Genomic DNA, 22748 nt, shown 5'->3' with positions numbered 1-22748 from the left:
CTCATCAGCAGCTCAGAGTCTGCAGTTGTATTTCTTTCCTGATTGGTGTGTGATGCACTACACTGCTCCCTGCTGGATAAAAAGGGGTAGTGATTTCTCTGCTCAGATTATTCGCTGTAAATTTGATAATTTAGTGTTTGTTTCTATATTAAAGCACAACTTTTCCGCATTACAGCTGAATTACAAAACTACAAACCGCAAATACTCTGATGGTGTTTTTTCCCCCAACGAAGTGAAATATTTATAGAAAAGAGGCAGCAAATCAAATTTTTACACATTTACAGATTTAATTCAACAATAATAGAGATAATATTCTTATGTTTAAAGAAATACATTTCTTGGAAAAGCTTAAAATAATACAAATATATATTGATATACACATTGCTTCAGTCCAGAAATAAACACTGAGAGAAATTCTTCTGTAATATTGAAGAATTCCAGATAAAGTGTTAATGTTTGAAATTAAATGGCAGGAATGAGAGCAGAACGTGTTTTATGTGTTTTATTTGTTTTTAAATATAAAATGTATTCTCAGAATTTGCAGATTATCTTTAGTGAACAAATTCTGAATTATTGTAATTGTTTGATTTTCTTTCATCTTTTATGTGATTTCTCTAAGCCTCAATAAAATATATATTCAGAATATTTATAAATTATATATATTTAAAAATCGAATACTCTGAACTTTGACCAAGCTACAACTTATCCACCATTTCCAACATACAAGTCAAATTGAACACCAACCTCATGAAAATTGAAGGACAATATTTCTGTTTAAAATGTTTATATTGTTAAGATTTAATTTTATTCTCAAAAATAGATAGGGCTCTGAATAAAGATTAATTTCTTAAATTTAGAAAGACAGCAGCAAAGTGAAGTGAATTATTTAACAATATAAAAAATAATAATTCACTGAGATCTTTGCTGTGTCTTGGAACTTTATTTGGTTTGATTAAGCGGATAAAATAATTTTTTTAAGAAATATGTGAATATTTACATATTTAGCAATTCTAACTGGATAAAAATTAAATAAAAAAAGGTCTTTAACGTCTATGCGCAGAGACGTGAAACAAACACAGGGTCTTATATGTTATAAATACATATGTGCATTATATGGGATAAAGGTAGTGTGTGTGTGTGTGTGTGTGTGTGTGTGTGTGTGCATGTTAACAGATCTTATTCTTTCAAACAGGTCAGACCAGATATTGTATGTAAGCTGATTTTATAGTCCATAAGTGTAGGAGTGTGTGTGTGTGTGTGTGTGTGTGTGTTTGCAGTCCTTTAATATTTACCATGCACCCTAGAGTAAAGAAAAGAGGCTGATCTGAACCTTACACACACACACAACCGTGCCACACTGTCCTGTTGTCCCTCCCTCGCTTGGCTAGTGACTCAGTGTGTGTGTGTGTGTGTGTGTGTGTGTGTGTGGTTGTGTGTGTGTGTGTGTGTGTGTGATTGTTATCGTGCGTGTTTAACACTCACTCGTCTATAAGGAAACTTCTGATTCAGTCAATACCGCTTACAGCATCACTCTGTGTGTGTGTGTTTGTGTGTTTGTGTGGTAGTGTGTGAGAGTGTTGATGAGGTCATCAAGCGGCGCCGTCTCCGAGGCCTCCAGCAGTCTGAAGGTGTGGCTGAAGGTGATGAAGTGTGTGAGGAGTGTGTTGAGGTGTGGGTGGAGGTCCACAGCCACAGCGTCTTTGTAGTGAGCGCTGTACAGGTGAGACAAAGTCCTAAAGAGCAGCAAGAACACCTTCTGTACCAGGAACATGAATCCGTTCGGGAATTTTACACCTGCACACACACACACACACACACACACACACACACACACACACACACACACACACACACACACACTTATTTCTGAATTTTATTAACATAAATATGTACATGTATGCACACTGTGTACGCTATGGTATTATGCTTAAGTATATGTGTATATGTGTATAGTGTGTATATGTGTGTGTGTGTGTGTGTGTGTGTGTGTGTGTGTGTGTGTGTGCGTGTGTGTGTGTGCGTGTGTGTGTGCGTGTGTGTGTGCGTGTGTGTGTGCGTGTGTGTGTTACCTGCCCTGGTGGGAAAAACGTTTTCATCTGTGAGAAGTTCTTGGATGTAAGACATGGCATAGTCTGTGTAAAGAGGAGCTGAACACTTCATCCTCTTCCCATGTTCATCTGTCCATTCATATACCCTACACACACACACACACACACACACACACACACACACACACACACACACACACACACACACACACACACACACACACACCACAAGGAGTTAAATATATACAACACACCAGGAGCTATAAATACTATTAATATAGAGCAAATTCTTCTGTTATTAAACTTGTGAACTAATGAACCTTCAGGCTGAACAATTTTATCTACCATGTGTGTGTACAGTAATAAAATCCCAAATAAAATGAAGTTTTAAAAATGTGTATTATTCCAAGATCTTTTAGGGTTTTATATGAATAAAATTGTAGCTTGTGTCTGCCCATTTGTAAAATTGTATTTAAATTTGGATGCCAAATAAAACACATACAACCACAATGTGTGTGTGTGTGTGTGTGTGTGTGTGTGTGTGTGTGTGTGTGTGTGTATGTGTGTGTGATTCCTCACTTGTTTCCAGGCCCTGTAGCCATGGGGCAGCTGGTGGAGGTGCAGAATTCAGACAGAGCGCTCGAGATGAGATTAATATTCTTAAAGAATGAGATAGCTGAAATAACACAATTATTATATACGTTATACATACACACACACACACACACACACACACACACACACACACACACACACACACACACACAGTCATGCATACACATGTATACAGCCACACACAAATACACTATATACACATAAACTACATATATATATATGTATGTATACAGGAAGTCTGGCATTTCTAGAACAGGTAGGACACTGTAAGTGCTAATGGGAGTGGGGTGAGTGTGGGGGTGAGGGAGTCTGATCACTTCTCTCCTGTACTTCATTTTACACAAGTTCTTCTGTTAGAGACAAAAATCTCCCATTTGGACTCCACATTACTGTGTTTTTTTGCCTTTTATCATAGAAACATAGGAACATGTATGTGTCTCAAAAATCATAAAACATTAGAAGTTTCCACATTTTTCTGAGGTGGTGTGTGTGTGTGTGTGTGTGTGTGTGTGTGTGTGTGTGTGTGAGATCACCATTAAAGGCCATCCACTCGTGCTGGTCCAGGCCGTGTGGTAAAGCGGACATTGTGAGCAGGTCCACATCTGAAATACGTTCTGTCAGGAAGTGATCCTGCTGGTACACTTTCTCATGCAGTGATGAAACCTTCTGAATGTTATTGTTTTTCCTGTGTTATACACACACACACACACACACACACACACACACACACACACACACACACACACACACACACACACACAAACACATTATAAATGCTGTAATTATTTATGTAGAATATATCACCCCACATAATCACATACACTTACACACACACTAACAACTAATTACACACTCACTCATAACTACACACCCAATTACACGTTCTCAAACTCACAGCTAAACACACACAAATAATTATACTCAAAACACCACACACACACACACACACACACACACACACACACACACACACACAAACACACACACACACACACACACACACACACACACACACACACACACACACACACACACACAGGGGGCATGTCCTGTATATGTACAGGATGTTATTACATGAATAATTGTTTTGTGTATTTAATGTTCATTTATACACTGTTGTGTGTTTTATGTTTGAATGATGCCATGTGCAACCGCATTCCTCCCGTATCTCGCTTATCACACGTATCACACCCATGATCACGCTTCACTGCACACACACACACACACACACACACACACACACACACACAAACTTCAGCTAGTTTTATTCATTACATAATCATTACACACAGGTACGATTGTGTGTGTGTGTGTGTGTGTGTGTGTGTGTGTGTGTGTGTGTGTGTGTGTGTGTAAGAGCTACATGTCACAATGAATAAGCTGTTACTAAAGAAATGTCTAATTTTACTGCATGCAAAACAGCCGAGTCACACTGCAAACACACACACACACATCACACACACACACACACACACACACACACCATGTTTCCGTGTATTTACACTCCAAGCGAAAGTCCTGATAATGTCAATCATGACTTAAACCTTGAAATGGGCAAAGCATTTACAGGAACCAAGTGTGTGTGTGTGTGTGTGTGTGTGTGTGTGTGTGTGTGTGTGTGTGTGTGTGTGTGTGTGTGTGTGTGTGTGTGTGTGTGTGTGTGCATGGCCTTGTTCTGACTGATAAACCCACACGTCATGGAGTGTTTCTAATTCCTGAGAGAGAGAGTATGTGTGTCTGTGTTTCTTTGTATATATATGTGTGTGTCTGTGTATATATCTGTGTGTGTGTGTGTGTGTGTGTGTGTGTGTGTGTGTGTGTGTGTGTGTGTGTGTGTGTGTGAACTAAAGTTCCAACAATAAACTACACACACTGTGGTTCTTCTCTATGACAGTTGGTTTCCTTATTTCGGATTGAATTATACATTAATGTATAAGAGCCCCCGAAACTGAAATTAACCTAAAAAAAAAACCCTGAAGAACCTTCTGTTCTCAGAAGGACCACAGAAAAAATAAGATTTTGCTTTTGAAGTTTTAAAAGATGTAGAACCATTTTAGAAACTATAATCAACCCCACCAAGAAGTGGAAGCCTCTAAGATTATGGTGCAAGATTTAATTAACAACTTGCAGATCCGGAAAACGTTCCAAAATTTCGGTTCTACTGACAGAGAAACCGAGAGCATGTCTGTGTGTTTGATTGGACCACGTTGTGTTTGCTTTGGCTTTGGAACTGTAGATACTGGGCAGAACCAGGTTTGCCAAAGTTTATTGGCAAACCTGGCGGTTGGCAAACCTGGCGGTTATTTAGATGTTGCTGTGATAGGAGATGATGGGGTGACGGATCTCCTGTCCATCCTTGAGTTAGGATCGGTTCTCCAGCTAAACTCGCACAGCTGTAACGTGATCTACATGCCGTGAAAGTTGGTCCCTGGATCAAGGCCAAACATGAGGAAGCAATTGTGGTGGTGACGGAGGAGGAGAGCAGCAGCAGCAGCTCCACACGTCACACATGTTTCTGTTAGAACCATTTCGACATGGAACAGCAATATCAGATTCACAATGAGGAGGTTTCTGGCAGAGCAGAAGGGTGTAGCAGTATTTTAGAGGAAATGCCTGGATCTGATGAGGAACATTGTGATTTGGAAATTCATTATACTGCAGAATCATAATCAGCCAGCAGAACCTGCTGTAGGGTGCTGTTTAAAACCCTTTAAATGCTCTCAGTCGTCTTAGCAACCTCTCTCTCAGGTTCTGTTCTAGTGGACTTAGAACAATGACAGGAACCATGGCTGATTTCTTTTGATAAATCATGGGTTCCTGGGTTCCTTGGGAGCTTTGAGGCACTTCATTGTAGTCTTCCACATGGAAGCTTAAGGCATTCGACTCTCTTAGAAACAATTGCTGAAGCTTTGAGGGTCCTGAATTTCTGAAGAGTGAATGTCGCACCTTACACCACAGAGCTCAGAAAGCCAACCATAGAGTAATAGGGTTCCTCTCATTTACAGATACAACTAACAAGTTGAACTTAGAACTTTCAAGTTTTTTTTAGAAAGAGAGAATGATTTGGATCTCTGCTTCGAAACTTTGAGGGGACACTCAGTTGGTTTTCTCTGACAGTGTAAAACCTTTACCACAGTTTCACAGAAACATTCAGGGGTACCATTTTGTTCATATGTTCTAGAACCCTTTGTGAAACAGAAACCAACTGTTTCACCATTAAAAAACTTCCAAAATTTTTTATGATGAAAAACCTTCTACAGTGCAGTTCCATAGAACCATACATGCATGACATGGTTTCTTGAGTTCTGCTTAGAACCCCTTTTTAAAGGAAAACTAGCTGCTATAGGGTTCTGCATAGAATAACAGAAAGAGTACATTTAGAACATTGAAGACCTTTAAAACACTCAGATCCACATAGAACTTTACCATGGTTCTTAATGACAGAGAAGTGAACAACCCTACGGCCCAATGCCAACGGCACTGGAGACTCCTTCCATAAATGTTGAATAAACAACCGTTTAAAAAAAGCTGTTGCTATGGAAACGGTAATGTATCATAGCGAGGACATTGCTATAAACCTGCAACACTGTCAGAACTGCTGTTACAGAGAATTCATCAGCACCTTCCGACCAATCAGGGAGCAGGATTTGGGGGTTAAATATGACTTGTTTATTCGCTTGTTCCGTAACACTTCCTGTCCCGCATTCAGCATGTAAATAACACGGAGAAGTATTTATTCATAAACAGGTGCTGCATACCAAACACACACACACACACACACACACACACACACACACACACACACATTTGGCTTACTGTCGTTATGAGGACTTTCACTGGACCCAATCAATAATGCACCAAAATGATGTTGCAGTAAATCTAACATTAAATGTTCTTGGGAAAAAAGTTATTAATTTTAATAATAATTATTAAATAAATACTTTAAAAACATCAATTAAATAAAATAAAATATAAAAAACAGGTTTCAAACCTGTCAGATATTGCAGGTGATCTCACCAACACAAACACACACACACACACACACACACACACACACACACACACACACACACACACACACACACACTAAGAGTTTGGAAAGAAAATCAAGCACCACAAAAAAGCAGTTTCTTCTAAAAGTGTGTGTGTGTGTGTGTGTGTGTGTGTGTGTGTGTGTGTGTGTGTGTGTGTGTGTGTGTGTAGAGGGTTATACTCACAGTTTCAGAGTGTTGATGTCTCGGTGGTTCTCCGTAGTCAGAGTGTGTGAGGCCTCGTCCCCAGAGCCAATAAAACTCTGACATCCCCCCATAGCCAGTGAGGAGCCTCTCCATGAGACGACTTCTCTTCTTCTCTTTCACTCTCTGTCCTTCTCTCTTTAACACACACTCACAATGATCATCTCGGATGTCCTCACAGTCACAAATTCATGCTTTCTCTCTCTCTCACACACACACACACACACACACACACACACTCCTTCACCCACTCCGTTTTAGTCCACATCAAGTCCACGTCAGGTGTGAAAAATTTCTCCTGCCTTTCTGAGTACTTTCTGCTCTCCTTCTCTCTCTCTCTCTCGTTCTCTCAAAAACACACACACACACACACACACACACACACACACACACACACACACACAGAAAGTAGACAGACAGGTTCCACAAGTGTTGAGAAAATATTTACACAAACATGCGCGCGCACACACACACACACACACACACACACACACACACACACACACACACACACACACACACACAGACAGAGTACCCCCCCCCCACCCCCAACCCCAACCCAACATACTTCTCTTCCTATTTTTCCCCCAGAAGCCCCTCCCTCTAGATATGTCACACCTCTCCTCTAGCAGTGCTCTCGTTTCTGGTTCTCCTCCACGTTCTCAATAAATCATTAACATTGAGGTTCTTCATCACACTGCGCACATCTGGATCTCAGAACTATGTATAGTTTGCATTTCAAATATTTTCATCTCCTGCTTTTCTTTTACTTCTTCCAGCATCCGTTAAGAGAAAAAAACAGTTCCTTAAGGGGTACTTTTAGGGTTCTTAAAGGGTTCCTTGGATAGTTAAGAGTTTTACGATTCTTAAATGTGTTGTTTTTTGGACCCTTTCTGAAAAGTAAACTGTTATTCATACAAATATAAAGAATATTCCTTGGGTATCAGAGGAAGGTTCTGTGTAGAACTCTACAATGCTAATCTACTGAGATCTAGAATCTTTACCATCCAAAGAACCAAAATAACTTTTTATTATTTGTAAGAGAGTATTTAAAAGTTAATACTTCTGTTTTTAAGCAATATAATTTATTCTACTTAATATAAATACATCATTTAGAAGTAAAGTTTCTTTAGTTTTCTGATGGAAGATTTAAAGATTTTTTGTTGAACCCTGTTGTATAATAAAACATTTATATCTGAATCATATTCATATGTTCCTCTTGTATTCCTCAATGAATTTAAGCCTTAAAAATATCCCTGAGGTTAAAACTTTCTTTTTCCAGGTGTGGTGCAAATCTCCAAATTATTTCTTCTTCATGAGTTCTTAAAATGTTTATAACTTCTATAAAAGCTCTATGCAGAACATACAAAATGCAAAGGTTTGGATACCAGAAGATAAGCAGATTTATTTTGGAGTTTAGAAGATTTTATATAATATTAATATACTGTAAATAAAATATTAGAACATTTTCAATGACATACAACAAAGTATTTTCCCATTAAGAAAAGATTCTTTGGTGAACTAGAACCTTCAAAACACTTTTTTTGAAGGTTATAAATATCTGCTTCCAGTGGGTAAGTTCCAGTTAGAGTTTCTATCCAATTAGCAGTCACATCACTTATTGCTGTAAATCCAGCAGAAATGAACAGTGCAGGTTCTTGGTAGATTCAAATCCATGCAGTTTAAAGCTGTTGCTTAAACCAATAAGTCTGCGACTTGGCCACTCTGAGGGCCCCCAAGCAGGCATCCAATCATGTCAGGGTAGGGTTAGGGTCATAGATGCACCAGTCAGAGCTTACAAACTACATCTGTAGCAACCTGCACAAACTCAAATACATTCATGTGGATTTAATTGCTGTTGTTTTTCCCCAAAACGACTGACCAAGGAAAAGAAACTTATTCGGTCGTAGATACACTTACAAGGATGTTTACAAAATGGACTTTTCAAGAAAAGCTGGACATGATAAGAAAAGGTCGCCAAAACAGTTCAAAACAATTGTTAAGCTTTTTTATGAACCGTTTATACTTGTGTTTACTTTCCTGTGGAATTTGCACAAAAACACACAATTTGCACTCATTTCAAATTCCCAGGAAAACTGTAATGTACAGTGAAACCCCGGAGTGATGTGATGAGGTGAATATCGGTGCTCCTGCTGGAGATGATGTATGTGGAGGTGCAGTTGTGGCTCCAGTGAAAGGAGACGTGTTGAATTGTGTTCATTGGGTTTCTTGCTTTAGTGATGATGTTCATTCTGACTGTATGAGATCCTGTGTGTGATGCAGCTCTGATCTACAGCACTTCTCTATAACACTGATGTTTTCTGTAGGCACGGCGTCATAATGATGGGATTAAGAGGTGGATTGATTCAGGGAGAACATCACTGAAGTAATGGGGTGAAACACAAGGGCGGCCACAGCTAAGGTGCCTTCACAAATCTGGATTTGTGAAACTGTTTAAACAAGGCCAATATAGACATTATAACTAGACAAAAATACAACTGAATGTAAGGATGTATCCTAAAATCTGATTTGCCACCAGCTCTTTTTGTAGCTCCGCCCATCTGGAATAAAAAAGGAAGTCAGAAAATGCAATATTATTCTTAATATAGATAATAACAAAAAACACACAAAAAAAACTGAACCAGCTTATAATGTCATTTTATTTTTATATACACTAAAGTATTTCCTTTACATGGATACATAGATATAGATCTCACACACACACACACACACACACACACACACACACACACACACACACACCTTGATTTGATTTGCTGTCATTTTCCAGGTACAATATAACATCACAAAAATCTAATATACATGACTATTTAATAAGGAATTAATAAAATTATTAAAAAGTAACACACACACACACACACACACACACACACACACACACACACACACACACACACACACACACACACACACAGGAAGGGAAAGGGCTAATCTCACACATTTTTCTTATCTGGAGATCGGAGCAGAAACAAAAACCTTAAACAACAGAACAGTGTGTATGTGTTTGTGTTGACGCCTAATTACACCATCGATTTATTTATTTATATATATATTTATTTATATATATTTGTGTGTGTGTGTGTGTGTTTGTGTATAAAAAAGAATGGGATAAAAAAACACAAATTGCACACAAAACCGAAATGCAGCTACAATCATCAACAATCTATAAGATTTACCACATTTTTTATTTTTGTACATTTTTATTTAAAAACAGGAAGTCGTATGCTACCGTATGTGAGCTGAAAAAAAATAAAACATTCACATGGTTTGAAAGACGGGATTAAAAAAAATAAGAGCGAGAGAGAGAGAGAGAGAGAGAGAGAGAGAGAGAGAGAGAGAGAGAGAGAGAGAGAGAGAGACCACAGGTGATCACAAGAAGAAACAAAAAAGATCAGGAGAAATCAGTGACCAAGTGAAAGGAGGAGAAAATGACATAACACGTGAAAAAAAAGTTTTTCAGAGGGAAAAAAAGCTACCATTATTTTAGAAGAGAAACAAACAAAAAGAAAAAAAAAAAACCCATTACATTCGTTATATCATCAACAATCACCATCTCCTCCACTGTCCACTGACTCATCCCCCTTATTGTCATTATCACAATCCATCATCACCACACACTCATCCTTCTTCTGGTCATCATCATTACCATCACCATGACATCCATCATCTTCTACCCTTACCTTCTCCATCCAAAATCATCTATCATCCTGCTACTGTCCATCATAATCATCACCACCATCATCATCATTACAATTACATCCATCAACTATCATGCTTCAGCTGGTCATCATCAAAAATCACCACTAACATCACATCAATCATCTTTTTCCTGGTCATCTTCACCATTATCATCACAGTTTTCCTAGTCATCATCACCATCACCATAACATCCACTAGTCATCATCACCACATCCATCCTGCTCCTCCTGGTCATCATCACCTCCATCCACAATCATCACCCTCATCCTCATTGTCAACAGCATCTTTTGGTTTCAAGTGCTATAACTGAAACAACCTAAGAACCATGTAAATTCACAAATACCCTCAAACACAGTGTTTGTGTTTGTGTGTGTGTGTGTGTGTGTGTGTGTGTGTGTGTGTGTGTGTGTGTGTGAATAAAATCAAATCCACTGAAAAATCACCTGAAGTTCTGTACTCTGTGATTTTTCATGTGGATTTGATTTTATTACACACACACACACACACAGACACACAGACACACACACACACACATAGGAAATCATACCAGAAAAAACAACCTTCCACCCACATTGTACTCATAAGCCTGATATAGCCATGTTCAGTGTAAATGTTTAAATGTTATAACTGTGTCACCATGAAGTATAACCCCGCCCACTCCTCAGTCATATGACACATTTCACCCAATCAGAGATGAGCATGTTCTGTGGTCAGAACTCGTCATGACACTGTTTATTAAGAATGAATTAAAAGTATTTCAGCAGTAACAGTTATAACGGTGTGTAAACTGAGATACATTCTGCGACGTGCTAACGGCATGGTTATGTCAGTCTTATGATGAAACGGTATGAGACTGACACACAAACACACACACACACACACACAGGAATAATTACACAGCTACACAATAAACCCTTATTGCACATTCATTTATTTAAAGGCTACCTACATTGGGTCTTCATAACACATTCATAAGCACGAATGAGCATGCATCTCACATGAACACAAGGAAAGACGAGAACCGTCAGTCATATAGCAGGTCAGTTTTACATTTTATTCTTATATTGCAAGTTATTATTCTGTCTTTAATTACACACATTTATAAAGTATTATAACTCCTCTATACAGCGTCTGCAGTCTCAGCACCTCATCTTACAGCAGTAAAATAAAACTGATTTGATTAATGACCAGTGAAACACTGACAGATGTTCTAGTTTTCTAGACGTGCTGAAGAATGACTGAAGAAAAAGATTATTTTTGGTTGCCAAATTCTTCTTATTTTTCAAACATGTATCCAAATTGTTCACAATCTTTTAGCAACAAAAGATTTTTAAGCAGATTTTTTTTTTTTTTTTTAATTTACCTATTTGTTAACATTTGGAAAAAAAGCTTATTTTTGTTTATTTAAGATTTTTACTTATCTATTTGTTTATCTATCTACTTATCTATTTATCCATTTATTTGTTTTATTTAATTAGGCACCTAATCAATTTTCTTTTATCTTCTACATCTGAACTTAAATACAAAATCAATTAAACCTTAATAATGGTCTAATGTACACTCTTACTTCAACTGGCCTCTAAGAGCTGGGGCAAAACTCTAATAAAATAAATATATATATATAAATTTACATTCATTTTGTGACTGAGTTTTATAAAGAATTAGTAATTTATTCAATTAAACAAATTTTTGGACAAAAATAAATATAAATATCTATGGGTTGTTTCCCCCTTTATATCAGGGGTTCTTTTTTATAGCAATTTCATTTACAGAGGTTTCATTTAAACAATTTTCAGAGGATCTAAAACCCAAGGATGAGGACGGCCAGGAAACTGAGAAAAAATACAAAATGTAAGATGGAAAAACCTCCATTTAGTGCACATTAAACATAACCAAAAGTGCAAAATCTAATTCAAAAATAAAATATAAAATAAAATACATTAAAAAAATGAAGGATCCAAAAAAATTTAGCCATGTTGGGGTTTCTTTTTAATTTAATGATCTGTTTAATTTAATTCCCAAATTGGTCATTTTTGTTCTTAAATTATATTAGTGTGATTAGGATTAGTAAATATTTGTGTGCATTTTTGAGAACTTGGTCATGTGGTCCTCCTCGTTCTCTGTATTCTCTATTTAAACAGAATTTTTCTCGCACAGTTCTGAACTTCAACTGAACAGAAACGACGCTATATAGAAAAATGTTGTAAAGCTTCATAACTGTTTAGAACTTGCAAAATAATTACAAAAAATTTGAGCCGACTGCAACCATAAACTAACATCAGTAGTGAGACGTCATACACCTCTCATAAGCCTTTCATAAGCCTGCCATAACTGGTCATGAGCCGACTCTGTCTGTCAGTGGTGAGACGTCATATGACTGTCATATGCAGGTTATAATCCTTTTATAAGAATTTCATAAGTCTGTTATAAACCTGTAATAAACCTGTCATAGAGAGTGTTGGCGTTACGCTTCAAGAATACGGTGTGTGTAAATGTGTTATAAAGAGCCAGTGCATGTAGCCATAAAACAGAGCTACGCTAACTGTAGATTTTCAGCTGTACTTTACGTGTATATACATTTATAACTGCACTAATCCGCATTATAATGCCGGAGTGTCACCGCCGGGGTCGTTACGGATCACAGCCGAACTCACGGCCAAGAGAAGAAACACTGCGACATTGTTCATCCTGAATTATACCCCACACAATTAAAATAGGTGTCGTCGTTGTTGCTGTTGTTGTTTTTGTCGTTGTTGTTGTGGGCGGGGCAGTGATGAGGTCACAAAGGAAGGAGACTCTGGAGACTGTCAAGTTTCCGCTTAAATAGAGAAGCAGAGGGAGAACACAGAGTGAGACGTGATGTAAAGCGAGAATCAGGAAGCGACGCAGAAGAAAGTCGCAGCTTCACCTTCAGTCTGTTTTCTGCTCGGACTCTGAAAGAGGTTCAGCTGCGATGCCCGGCCACGTAGCATCCACATCTCTGAAATGTTCAGGAGAACAGAGAATCACGAACACGTTCTTCTTACACACACCTGTACAGTCTCACTTATATGGGCATGTAACGAGGGGGCGTGGCCTGTTCGATCCTTTTGATAAAAAACAGAAGTAGCTCTGTTATATTTAAAGCTGAACACAAACATGCTAATCGTAGACCGTAGGAACTAAAGTTACCTTTCAATGGAACTAAAATGTAAAGAAAATATAAGGCTAGTGTGTGTGTGTGTGTGTGTGTGTACCGGGTAAAGAGTGTTTTCTCGTTCTTGTTTTCTGTAGTGACAGTAACGTTCTCCTTGTCCCTGGTGGTGTCGCTTCTCTCCTCATCATCCTCACTGTCCGAGCCGCTGGAGCTGCTGTCCGACGCCACCAGAGGAGCTTTCCTCGCTCCACACACATTCCACACACACGTTGCTGAGCCCCTCGCTGAAACACACAGTTTACACACACAGTTTACACACACACACACATACACATACTTGCAATAAAAGCAGAGCTAATAAAATGATCTCACAGTCTTTATCCTGGTTCTGTTTGTCCGGGTTTTCCGAGTTAACCGGAGAGCTGCAGCGAGCGCCAGAGTCCGAGCTACACAACACACAACGCCTTCATCTCAACAAATTCACAATGTGTCAATAATCTCTACATGAACTGAAATACAGACAAAAAAAAATAAAAAATTTATAATTATTATAAAAAAAAAATTATAAAAAATGTAAAGGAAAACAAAAATCTAACTGCAAAATAGAAATAAATTAATAAAAAAAATCTTTCACAGAAATAGTGGAAAGTGGACATCAGTCAAAAAAAATTTATAAAAAAAGAAAAATTGTTAGTGGACATCTTTAAAAAAATCTTTCAGAAAACTGTGATGTTCTGAAAGTCCTACAATAATAAACTCCATAAACACTTTAAGCTAAAAAATATGTTTGTTTCCAGATGTGTATAAAATGCGTCTTCGAACCTTGAACTCTGTCGCCATGGTGACTAGAAAGCCTCCTGTACAGTCGTGTGCCAGTGATGAGAAAAGTTTATTATTAAGAAATATGCTAACACAGAGATGGGGGTCTGCTGCCACCTTAAGGTGAAAGTAATAACTGCAGCATGCTGACTGAAAAGCCTCGGGTTGTACAGAGGCGGTACGGGGCAGTTAAACAAAAACTGCCCTTTTTTACTCAAAGACATTTAGACAGAATTAAAAGAGGTGATGAGACAGAAGAAAGATAGAAGAAAGAGAGAAGAAAGAGTGAACTAACCAGCAGAAAGGTTGGAAGTCGGTGAACGTGGCCCAGCCTTTCTCCTCGCTATCGTTCAGCGGTGCTGTGGTGCTGCCCCACACCCCTGACCCGCTGTCGATGGCCACGCCTGCAAAGTCCGCCTTAAAGTTAAAATCATCCTCAAAACTCGCCACCCAACCTGGACCTGCCCCAACACACACACACACACACACACACACACACACACACACACACACACACACACACACACACACACACACACACACACACACACACATAGAGAATGTAATAAAAAGGGTGATAAATCAGAGTCATCATCAACACCCTGAAGTTGATTATTTTCCCCCAATCACACGTCCCCAAAGTGTTTACACTCCTGACACTGAAGTCTCTTCTCACTCTGTGGAAGGCTGCAGTCTCTGTCTGCGTCGTCACTCCTGCTGCTGTTCAGAATCTGCTTACAATCCGGAAAACACTCCAGATCAGGTGACCCCAAGCGCCTCAGAGCCCCGCCCTCCATGATGTCACTGTTCAGGGACGTCGGCACGCCGAACCTGCCGTGGGATTACGTCTCTAAATGTTTCAGTGTTTCTGTGACTTTCGACAGAAAAAAAATGCTTTAAAATCGTTTACAATCAGGAGAAAGTGACCTGGTTCGAGATTTCACTTGGGCAGCATAGTTAATTTCTTTGTCCTCCCAGATGTCCTCCTCCTCATCCGCATCGTCAAACGGACGGATCTTCCCCTTAGTGCAGGCCTGAAACGCTCCTGAGCTCGGCTGAGACACGCGCACACACACACACACACGCACGCACGCACGCACGCACGCACGCACGCACGCACACGTCATGTCATTAATTTAAAAAAAGTTATTTCCATAATTAAAGGCTGCATGAATATTTTTTATTAAATATTAATAAAAAAAATACAAATTAAATGTTAGTGTACATATATATATATATTTAAATAAAACAAAACAGAGCAGCTATCAGGATTCATTAAGTGTGTGTATACCTGTCATGATAGGAATAAATAGAAAGAAGGAAAGAAAGAAGGAAAGAAAGAAAGAAAGAAAGAAAGAAAGAAAGAAAGAAAGAAAGAAAGAAAGAAAGGAGTGACCCTCCTGGGATTATGCTGTTACGGGAGAATAATAAACGATGTAACGGTACGATGGTGATTTACAGTGTCGGGCCTGAACACTGAGTGCTGTGGTGTTTGAGGAGTAACACACAAAGTTCCACTTCCACTTCCATAAGAAAAAGGGTGTGGCGTAGCTTTTATCCATTTCTAGTTACATTAGAGCATAAAGACTCGCTCCATCGTTTCTCTCTCCAGGTGAATAAGAGAACGTGTGCACTCATTTACACATGCAGTATGTGCAGTAAAAATCCAGAGGGAGTGAAGGAGGGAAGAAAGGAGAGGAGAGGAATAAAGAAGAAAAACAACTCACTCCTTCATCCACCAGATTAATCCTGACTCCGCCCATCCGACTGAACGCTGCACTGCAACACACACACACACACCTCTCATCACCAACACTGAACAGTACACACTAATCACACACACTGAACAGTACACACACACACACACACACACACACACACACACACACCTCTCATCACCAACACTGAACAGTACACACTAATCACACACACTGAACAGTACACACACACACACCTCTCATCACCAACACTGAACAGTACACACTAATCACACACACTGAACAGTACACACACACACACCTCTCATCACCAACACTGAACAGTACACACTAATCACACACACTGAACAGTACACACACACACACACCTCTCATCACCAACACTGAACAGTACACACTAATCACACACACTGAACAGTACACACACACACCTCTCATCACCAACACTGAACAGTACACACTAATCACACACACTGAACAGTACACACACACACCTCTCATCACCAACACTGAACAGTACACACTAATCACACACACTGAACAGTACACACACACACCTCTCATCACCAACACTGAACAGTACACACTAATCACACACACTGAACAGTACACACACACACACACACCTCTCATCACCAACACTGAACAGTACACACTAATCACACACACTGAACAGTACACACTAATCACACACACCTCTCATCACACACACTGAACAGTACACACACACACCTCTCATCACCAACACTGAACAGTACACACTAATCACACACACTGAACAGTACACACACACACACCTCTCATCACCAACACTGAACAGTACACACTAATCACACACACTGAACAGTACACACACACACACACACCTCTCATCACCAACACTGAACAGTACACACTAATCACACACACTGAACAGTACACACACACACCTCTCATCACCAACACTGAACAGTACACACTAATCACACACACTGAACAGTACACACACACACACACACACCTCTCATCACCAACACTGAACAGTACACACTAATCACACACACTGAACAGTACACACACACACACACACCTCTCATCACCAACACTGAACAGTACACACTAATCACACACACTGAACAGTACACACACACACACCTCTCATCACCAACACTGAACAGTACACACTAATCACACACACTGAACAGTACACACACACACACACCTCTCATCACCAACACTGAACAGTACAAACTAATCACACACACTGAACAGTACACACACACACACACACACACCTCTCATCACCAACACTGAACAGTACACACTAATCACCACACTGAACAGTACACACACACACACACCTCTCATTACCAACACTAAACAGTACACACTAATCACACACACTGAACAGTACACACACACACACCTCTCATCACCAACACTGAACAGTACACACTAATCACACACACACACCTCTCATCACCAACACTGAACAGTACACACTAATCACACAAACTGAACAGTATACACACACACACACACACCTCTCATCACCAACACTGAACAGTACACACTAAACAGTACACACTAATCACACACACTGAACAGTACACACACACACACCTCTCATCACCAACACTGAACAGTCCACACTAATCACACACACTGAACAGTACACACACACACACCTCTCATCACCAACACTGAACAGTACACACACACACACCTCTCATCACCAACACTGAACAGTACACACACACCTCTCATCACCAACACTGAACAGTACACACACACACCTCTCATCACCAACACTGAACAGTCCACACTAATTACACACACTGAACAGTACACACACACACACCTCTCATCACCAACACTGAACAGTACACACTAATCACACACACTAAACAGTACACACACACCTCTCATCACCAACACTGAACAGTACACACACACACACACACACACACACACACACACACACACACACACCTCTCATCACTAACACTAAATCACACACACACACACACACACACACACACACACACACACACACACACACACACACACACACACACACACACACACCTCTTATCACTAACACTAAACAGTACACACTAATCACACACACACACACACACACACCTCTCATCACTAACACTAAACAGTACACACTAATCCCTCACATAAACACTTACTTGATTCCATCGTGTTCCCCGAACTCATCATCATTAAACCCAAACTGGTCAACAAAATTTGCTGTCATCTGCTGGATCTGATAATCTGAAAAGACCTGAAAACATGCGTGTGCACACACACACACACACACACACACACACACACACACACACACACACACACACACACACACACACACACACACACTGTATTTAACTACAATTATTTAAATCTTTTAATTACATTACATTTGCTTGTATTTGTGAATTAGATTTTTCTGTGTAGTTTAAAAACAAATGTAGAGAGAATTCTAGTTAAATTAAATAAAACGTCAATGAAAAAAAGTGACTTCTGTTTAAATTATTATTAATTATAAAATTCTTTACCAGATCCACTGCGTTTCTCTTGTTCGTCTCCGCTAACGTCTCGTCCACAAACTTCTGCCAACGCCCTCCGTAATCCTCGGGTAGACCTGCAACACACACACACACACACACACACACACACACAGAGAGAAATTTACACAGAGCAACATTAGTATTAAAATGTGTAAAATTAAAGGTAAATTCTGGTAAACTTATTATTTCGAGTTCTCTGTACATACACGTTTGTGTTCACGTTTAACCACGCCCACCCACAACTACATAAAAGGTAACAAATGGGGACCAAAGGTTGCAGTAATGCAGCTTAGCCACTGCAAACACATCAACTCCACCTCATTCATATTAACTTCGTACCGTTGATAAGTTGCGTGATGAAACCCTGAGCAGCTCCTTTTTCCACACTCTGGAACACTGCATTCGCTATGCGGGTCAGATGCCCCATGTAGCCTTTTCTCATGCCACCCTCGGCCCTGACACACACACACACACACACACAAATAAGACATGTAAATCTAAAGCTCAGGAGCCTTAGAACACTTTGAATCTTGATGAATTGTTTGTCTTTACAAACACCTTCTCTCACACACACACACACACAGCGCTTACTGTGCTCTATCGTTCTCCTCCCAAGCATCGAGAATTCGCTGCACCAACTTGCATGTCTGAAACAGCTACACACACACACACACACACACACACACACACACACACACACACACACACCAAAATAAATATCTATATATTTGTCTCATGTATTTGGTAAAAGTATAGGTAAAGTGGGTGTGGCTCAGAGGCGGAGTCCAGAAATAAAAAAACATTTCTATAGGTTACTGTGTAACCTGAACATGATCAGAGGGTCTTACATGCGAGAGAAGATCCTGGTGCGAGAACATCTCTGCATCTCCATAAGGAGTGTGTGTCGTGTCCGGGTGCGAGTGTGTGTGTTCAAGGTCTGGCTCGTCGTCCACCAGGTCGCACGGCGGCGTCTGATCGAGGATAGCTGACACGCAGTGCTCCATTTGAACATGAAGGAAATTGTTCCAGGTGAATTTAAAGAAAAGGTCCTGCAGATGCAGACGCAGACACACACACACACACACACACACACACACACACACACACGCAAAGAGGAGGAAAGTCCAAACCTTAATTAGATTTTTAACAATAGAACTGGTGGAGAAACCGAGATTGAGGTTGTTCTCACCAGGAGCAGGTTGATCATGTCAAGCTGGCAAAGCTCCCGGTGCATTCTGGGAGCGCGGGTGTGGAGCAGAGCAGCCATCAGCCTGCAGGCGTGGAGTCGAGTGTTCCCGAAAGGTTCCTTCAGAACCCCGAGACTCGTCAACATGCTGCACATCTGTACGACAGAGACACAAACACAGCTGGAAGTGGGTGAAGCATTCTGATTGGAACTACTAGTAATAAAAACAGTTTAAGGATTTAATTTAAGTTTATTTTACATGATGGGGTGTGTGTGTGTGTGTGTGTGTGTGTGTTACAGTACTGTAGGTGGTTCTAGCAGCAGATGGTGGTAGTGCTTCAGATACGGCTCGATGCCCAGCAAGATGCTGTTGTTTACAGAATACAACTGATCCAATGTCTGAGATCCAGGATCTATCAGCTCCACCCTATAACACACACACACACACACACACACACACACACACACAGGGCGTCAAATCAGCGTCACTCGCAAATCAGGGTGAGTCTCACACACACACACACACACACACGCTGCATTTTAATAACATAAATCAGGAAGGAAGAGTGGAAATGTTTATTAGCAAAGAAAAAACAAATGTTGGAACAGAAACTGGATCTGTGTGTGTGTGTGTGTGTGTGTGTGTGTGTGTGTGTGAGACTCACCCTGATTTGCGGGTCTCCAATAAAGCGAGTAGAACTTGAGTCCCGCTCACGATGCAGATGTCCCTCTTCTCTCCCTCAAACATGTTCTTCAACAGACATTCCACAGTCTGCTGTCTGACACACACACACACACACACACACACACACACACACACACACAATTACTGAATGTTTTAAACTGATATCTTACATCTAGCATCAACAAAGTAGAACACACACACACTCACACACACACTCACAGCTCCAGTGTGGCCAGCAGGGGGTCTGCATCTGATGCCTCCTGCTGTCCGACCTGATCACGGCTCAAACGGATAATGTCACACAGAGCCTGAGACGCATTCGCCTGCCTCTGTCAGACAAAACACACACGCGCACACACGCACGCGCACACGCACCTTAAGCTTCATTTATCTCTTTAATATTTTATCCCATGTTCTATTAAAAAGGTTTGTGTTTCTTTTTATTAATCTGTATTTAGATGTCAACTCTTTCAATGATTTATTTAATTTTAATTAGAGAGGCATTCAAGTTTTCTGGTTTTTGGCTGAAACACAAATGCTAATCCAGTGGCCCACAGGAAGTGCCCTACAGTGAATCCTCTACCGGAAACAATCTACAGGAAGTGCCCCACAGAAAGTGCCCTACAGTGAATCCTCTACCGGAAACAATCTACAGGAAGTGCCCCACAGAAAGTGCCCTACAGTGAATCCCCCACAGGAAGTGCCCTACAATAAATCTGTTACAGGAAGTGCCCTACAGGAAGTGCCCTACAATAAATCTGTTACAGGAAGTGCCCTACAATAAATCTGTTACAGGAAGTGCCCTACAATAAATCTGTTACAGGAAGTGCCCTACAATAAATCTGTTACAGGAAGTGCCCTACAGGAAGTGCCCTACAATAAATCTGTTACAGGAAGTGCCCTACAATAAATCTGTTACAGGAAGTGCCCTACAGGAAGTGCCCTACAATAAATCTGTTACAGGAAGTGCCCTACAGGAAGTGCCCTAAAGTGGATCCTCTACAGGAAGCTGCTCTGGACTTTGAAGGTGAAGCAAGTAAAAGATCTGAATATAAATAATAACTAAATAATCATACATTTTAAAACAATATATTTTTCCTTCTTGTTCAAAAAAAAAAAAAAAAAAAAGGCCTCAAGAGGTCTCTAATTCAACTCATTAATATGTAAATAAATTTAAATAATAAATAAATAAAATCTAAACAATATTTTACATTAATGAGAGAAAGGAACTGACCTCGTTATCGGTTTGAGGTTGGATGAACTCAATCAGGCTCTGAATTAACTTCTCTTTATCCAGCCACTGAAAAAACACACACACACACACACACACACACACACACACACACACACACACACACACACACACACACACAGATTAAAGGAGGAGTTGGGGGAGGGTGTGGCCTAAGGTATGTGTTTGAACATGGAGAGACTCACAATGAGGACGTCGTGTCGGAGGCCACTCGGTTCCACACAGCTGATGAGGCGTAACAGCAGGTCCATCATGGCCGACGTGTCCATGTGCTTCAGCACCAAGGCTATAAACCCCTCCTTCTTTCTCAGGAAACTGATAGTCTACGAGACATGATGGCGAGAAAGATGATCGTCAGTATAACGGAAAAAAGCTGCAGTATGTCTTGCTATTTAACTCTTATTGATCCGCCTCATTGCTCAGACAATAACAATAATCGGTCATGGGCGGGGCTTCTGAATACTTTTACATCTCTATACATCAGTAAAAATGTGATCAGCACAATTCTTTGACATCAGTTGGAACCACTACGTTACAGCGATTCCCGCCTGCACCTGCTCGGTTTTCCGGGCGATCAGGTTGCCAAAGGTTTTGCTGAAGAACGAGGCCAGGAGAGGGTTCAGGGGTGGATCTTGCTCCAGGAAGGTGTAAAGGGTGTTCAAGAGAGAGTCATCTCCGCCCACTTTATCATTAATGGCCGATACGTCGCACGTGAGCAGCTCGCATGCCGTATTAGCATACCTGAGGAACACATGGGGGGGGGGATTAGGGGGTAAAAA

General features: G+C 40.1%; 2 protein-coding genes across 3 annotated transcripts in view; both read right to left on the bottom strand.

Moving 5' to 3' along the window:
• Positions 1–920: 920 nt before the first annotated feature.
• LOC310732525 (MOB kinase activator 2) lies at positions 921–7407 on the bottom strand. The gene is made up of 5 exons (XM_083553167.1): positions 6881–7407; positions 3197–3348; positions 2628–2724; positions 2070–2194; positions 921–1794 (listed from the first exon to the last, which is right to left on the bottom strand). The coding sequence occupies exons 1-5, from the start codon at positions 6970–6972 to the stop codon at positions 1520–1522; spliced, it is 741 nt and encodes a 246-aa protein (XP_083409293.1). The 5' UTR covers positions 6973–7407; the 3' UTR covers positions 921–1519.
• Positions 7408–11528: 4121 nt separating this feature from the next.
• Positions 11529–22748, bottom strand: part of ppp6r2b (protein phosphatase 6, regulatory subunit 2b) — an 18298-nt gene continuing 7078 nt past the window's right edge. For both annotated transcript variants that reach the window (XM_083552934.1, XM_083552933.1), the window contains 20 exons: positions 22524–22710; positions 22155–22292; positions 21952–22017; positions 20937–21046; positions 20698–20811; positions 20336–20459; positions 20036–20188; positions 19695–19895; positions 19438–19502; positions 19186–19301; positions 18835–18920; positions 18469–18563; positions 16301–16352; positions 15501–15628; positions 15250–15404; positions 14869–15034; positions 14127–14200; positions 13855–14038; positions 13527–13598; positions 11529–13437 (listed from right to left, as the gene is read on the bottom strand). In XM_083552934.1, coding sequence (XP_083409060.1) covers positions 13529–13598; positions 13855–14038; positions 14127–14200; positions 14869–15034; positions 15250–15404; positions 15501–15628; positions 16301–16352; positions 18469–18563; positions 18835–18920; positions 19186–19301; positions 19438–19502; positions 19695–19895; positions 20036–20188; positions 20336–20459; positions 20698–20811; positions 20937–21046; positions 21952–22017; positions 22155–22292; positions 22524–22710 — 2284 coding nt within the window. In that variant the 3' untranslated portion in view covers positions 11529–13437; positions 13527–13528. The remainder of the gene's footprint in view (positions 13438–13526; positions 13599–13854; positions 14039–14126; positions 14201–14868; positions 15035–15249; positions 15405–15500; positions 15629–16300; positions 16353–18468; positions 18564–18834; positions 18921–19185; positions 19302–19437; positions 19503–19694; positions 19896–20035; positions 20189–20335; positions 20460–20697; positions 20812–20936; positions 21047–21951; positions 22018–22154; positions 22293–22523; positions 22711–22748) is intronic.

Source organism: Silurus aristotelis (genome assembly GCF_946808225.1).
Source record: "Silurus aristotelis genome assembly, chromosome: 10".
NCBI lineage: Eukaryota > Metazoa > Chordata > Actinopteri > Siluriformes > Siluridae > Silurus > Silurus aristotelis.
This window is presented reverse-complemented; position numbering and strand designations above follow the sequence as displayed.

Bases quoted from the DNA above. Each gene is read 5' to 3' on its own strand.
- LOC310732525 (XM_083553167.1), bottom strand. From the start codon at position 6,972: ATGGGGGGATGTCAGAGTTTTATTGGCTCTGGGGACGAGGCCTCACAC. The intron at 2,725-3,196 runs GTGATCTCACAC...GTGTTATTTCAG, and splicing joins CGAGTGGATGGCCTTTAATG to CTATCTCATTCTTTAAGAAT. The intron at 1,795-2,069 runs GTAACACACACA...GTGTGTGTGCAG, and splicing joins CGTTTTTCCCACCAGGGCAG to GTGTAAAATTCCCGAACGGA.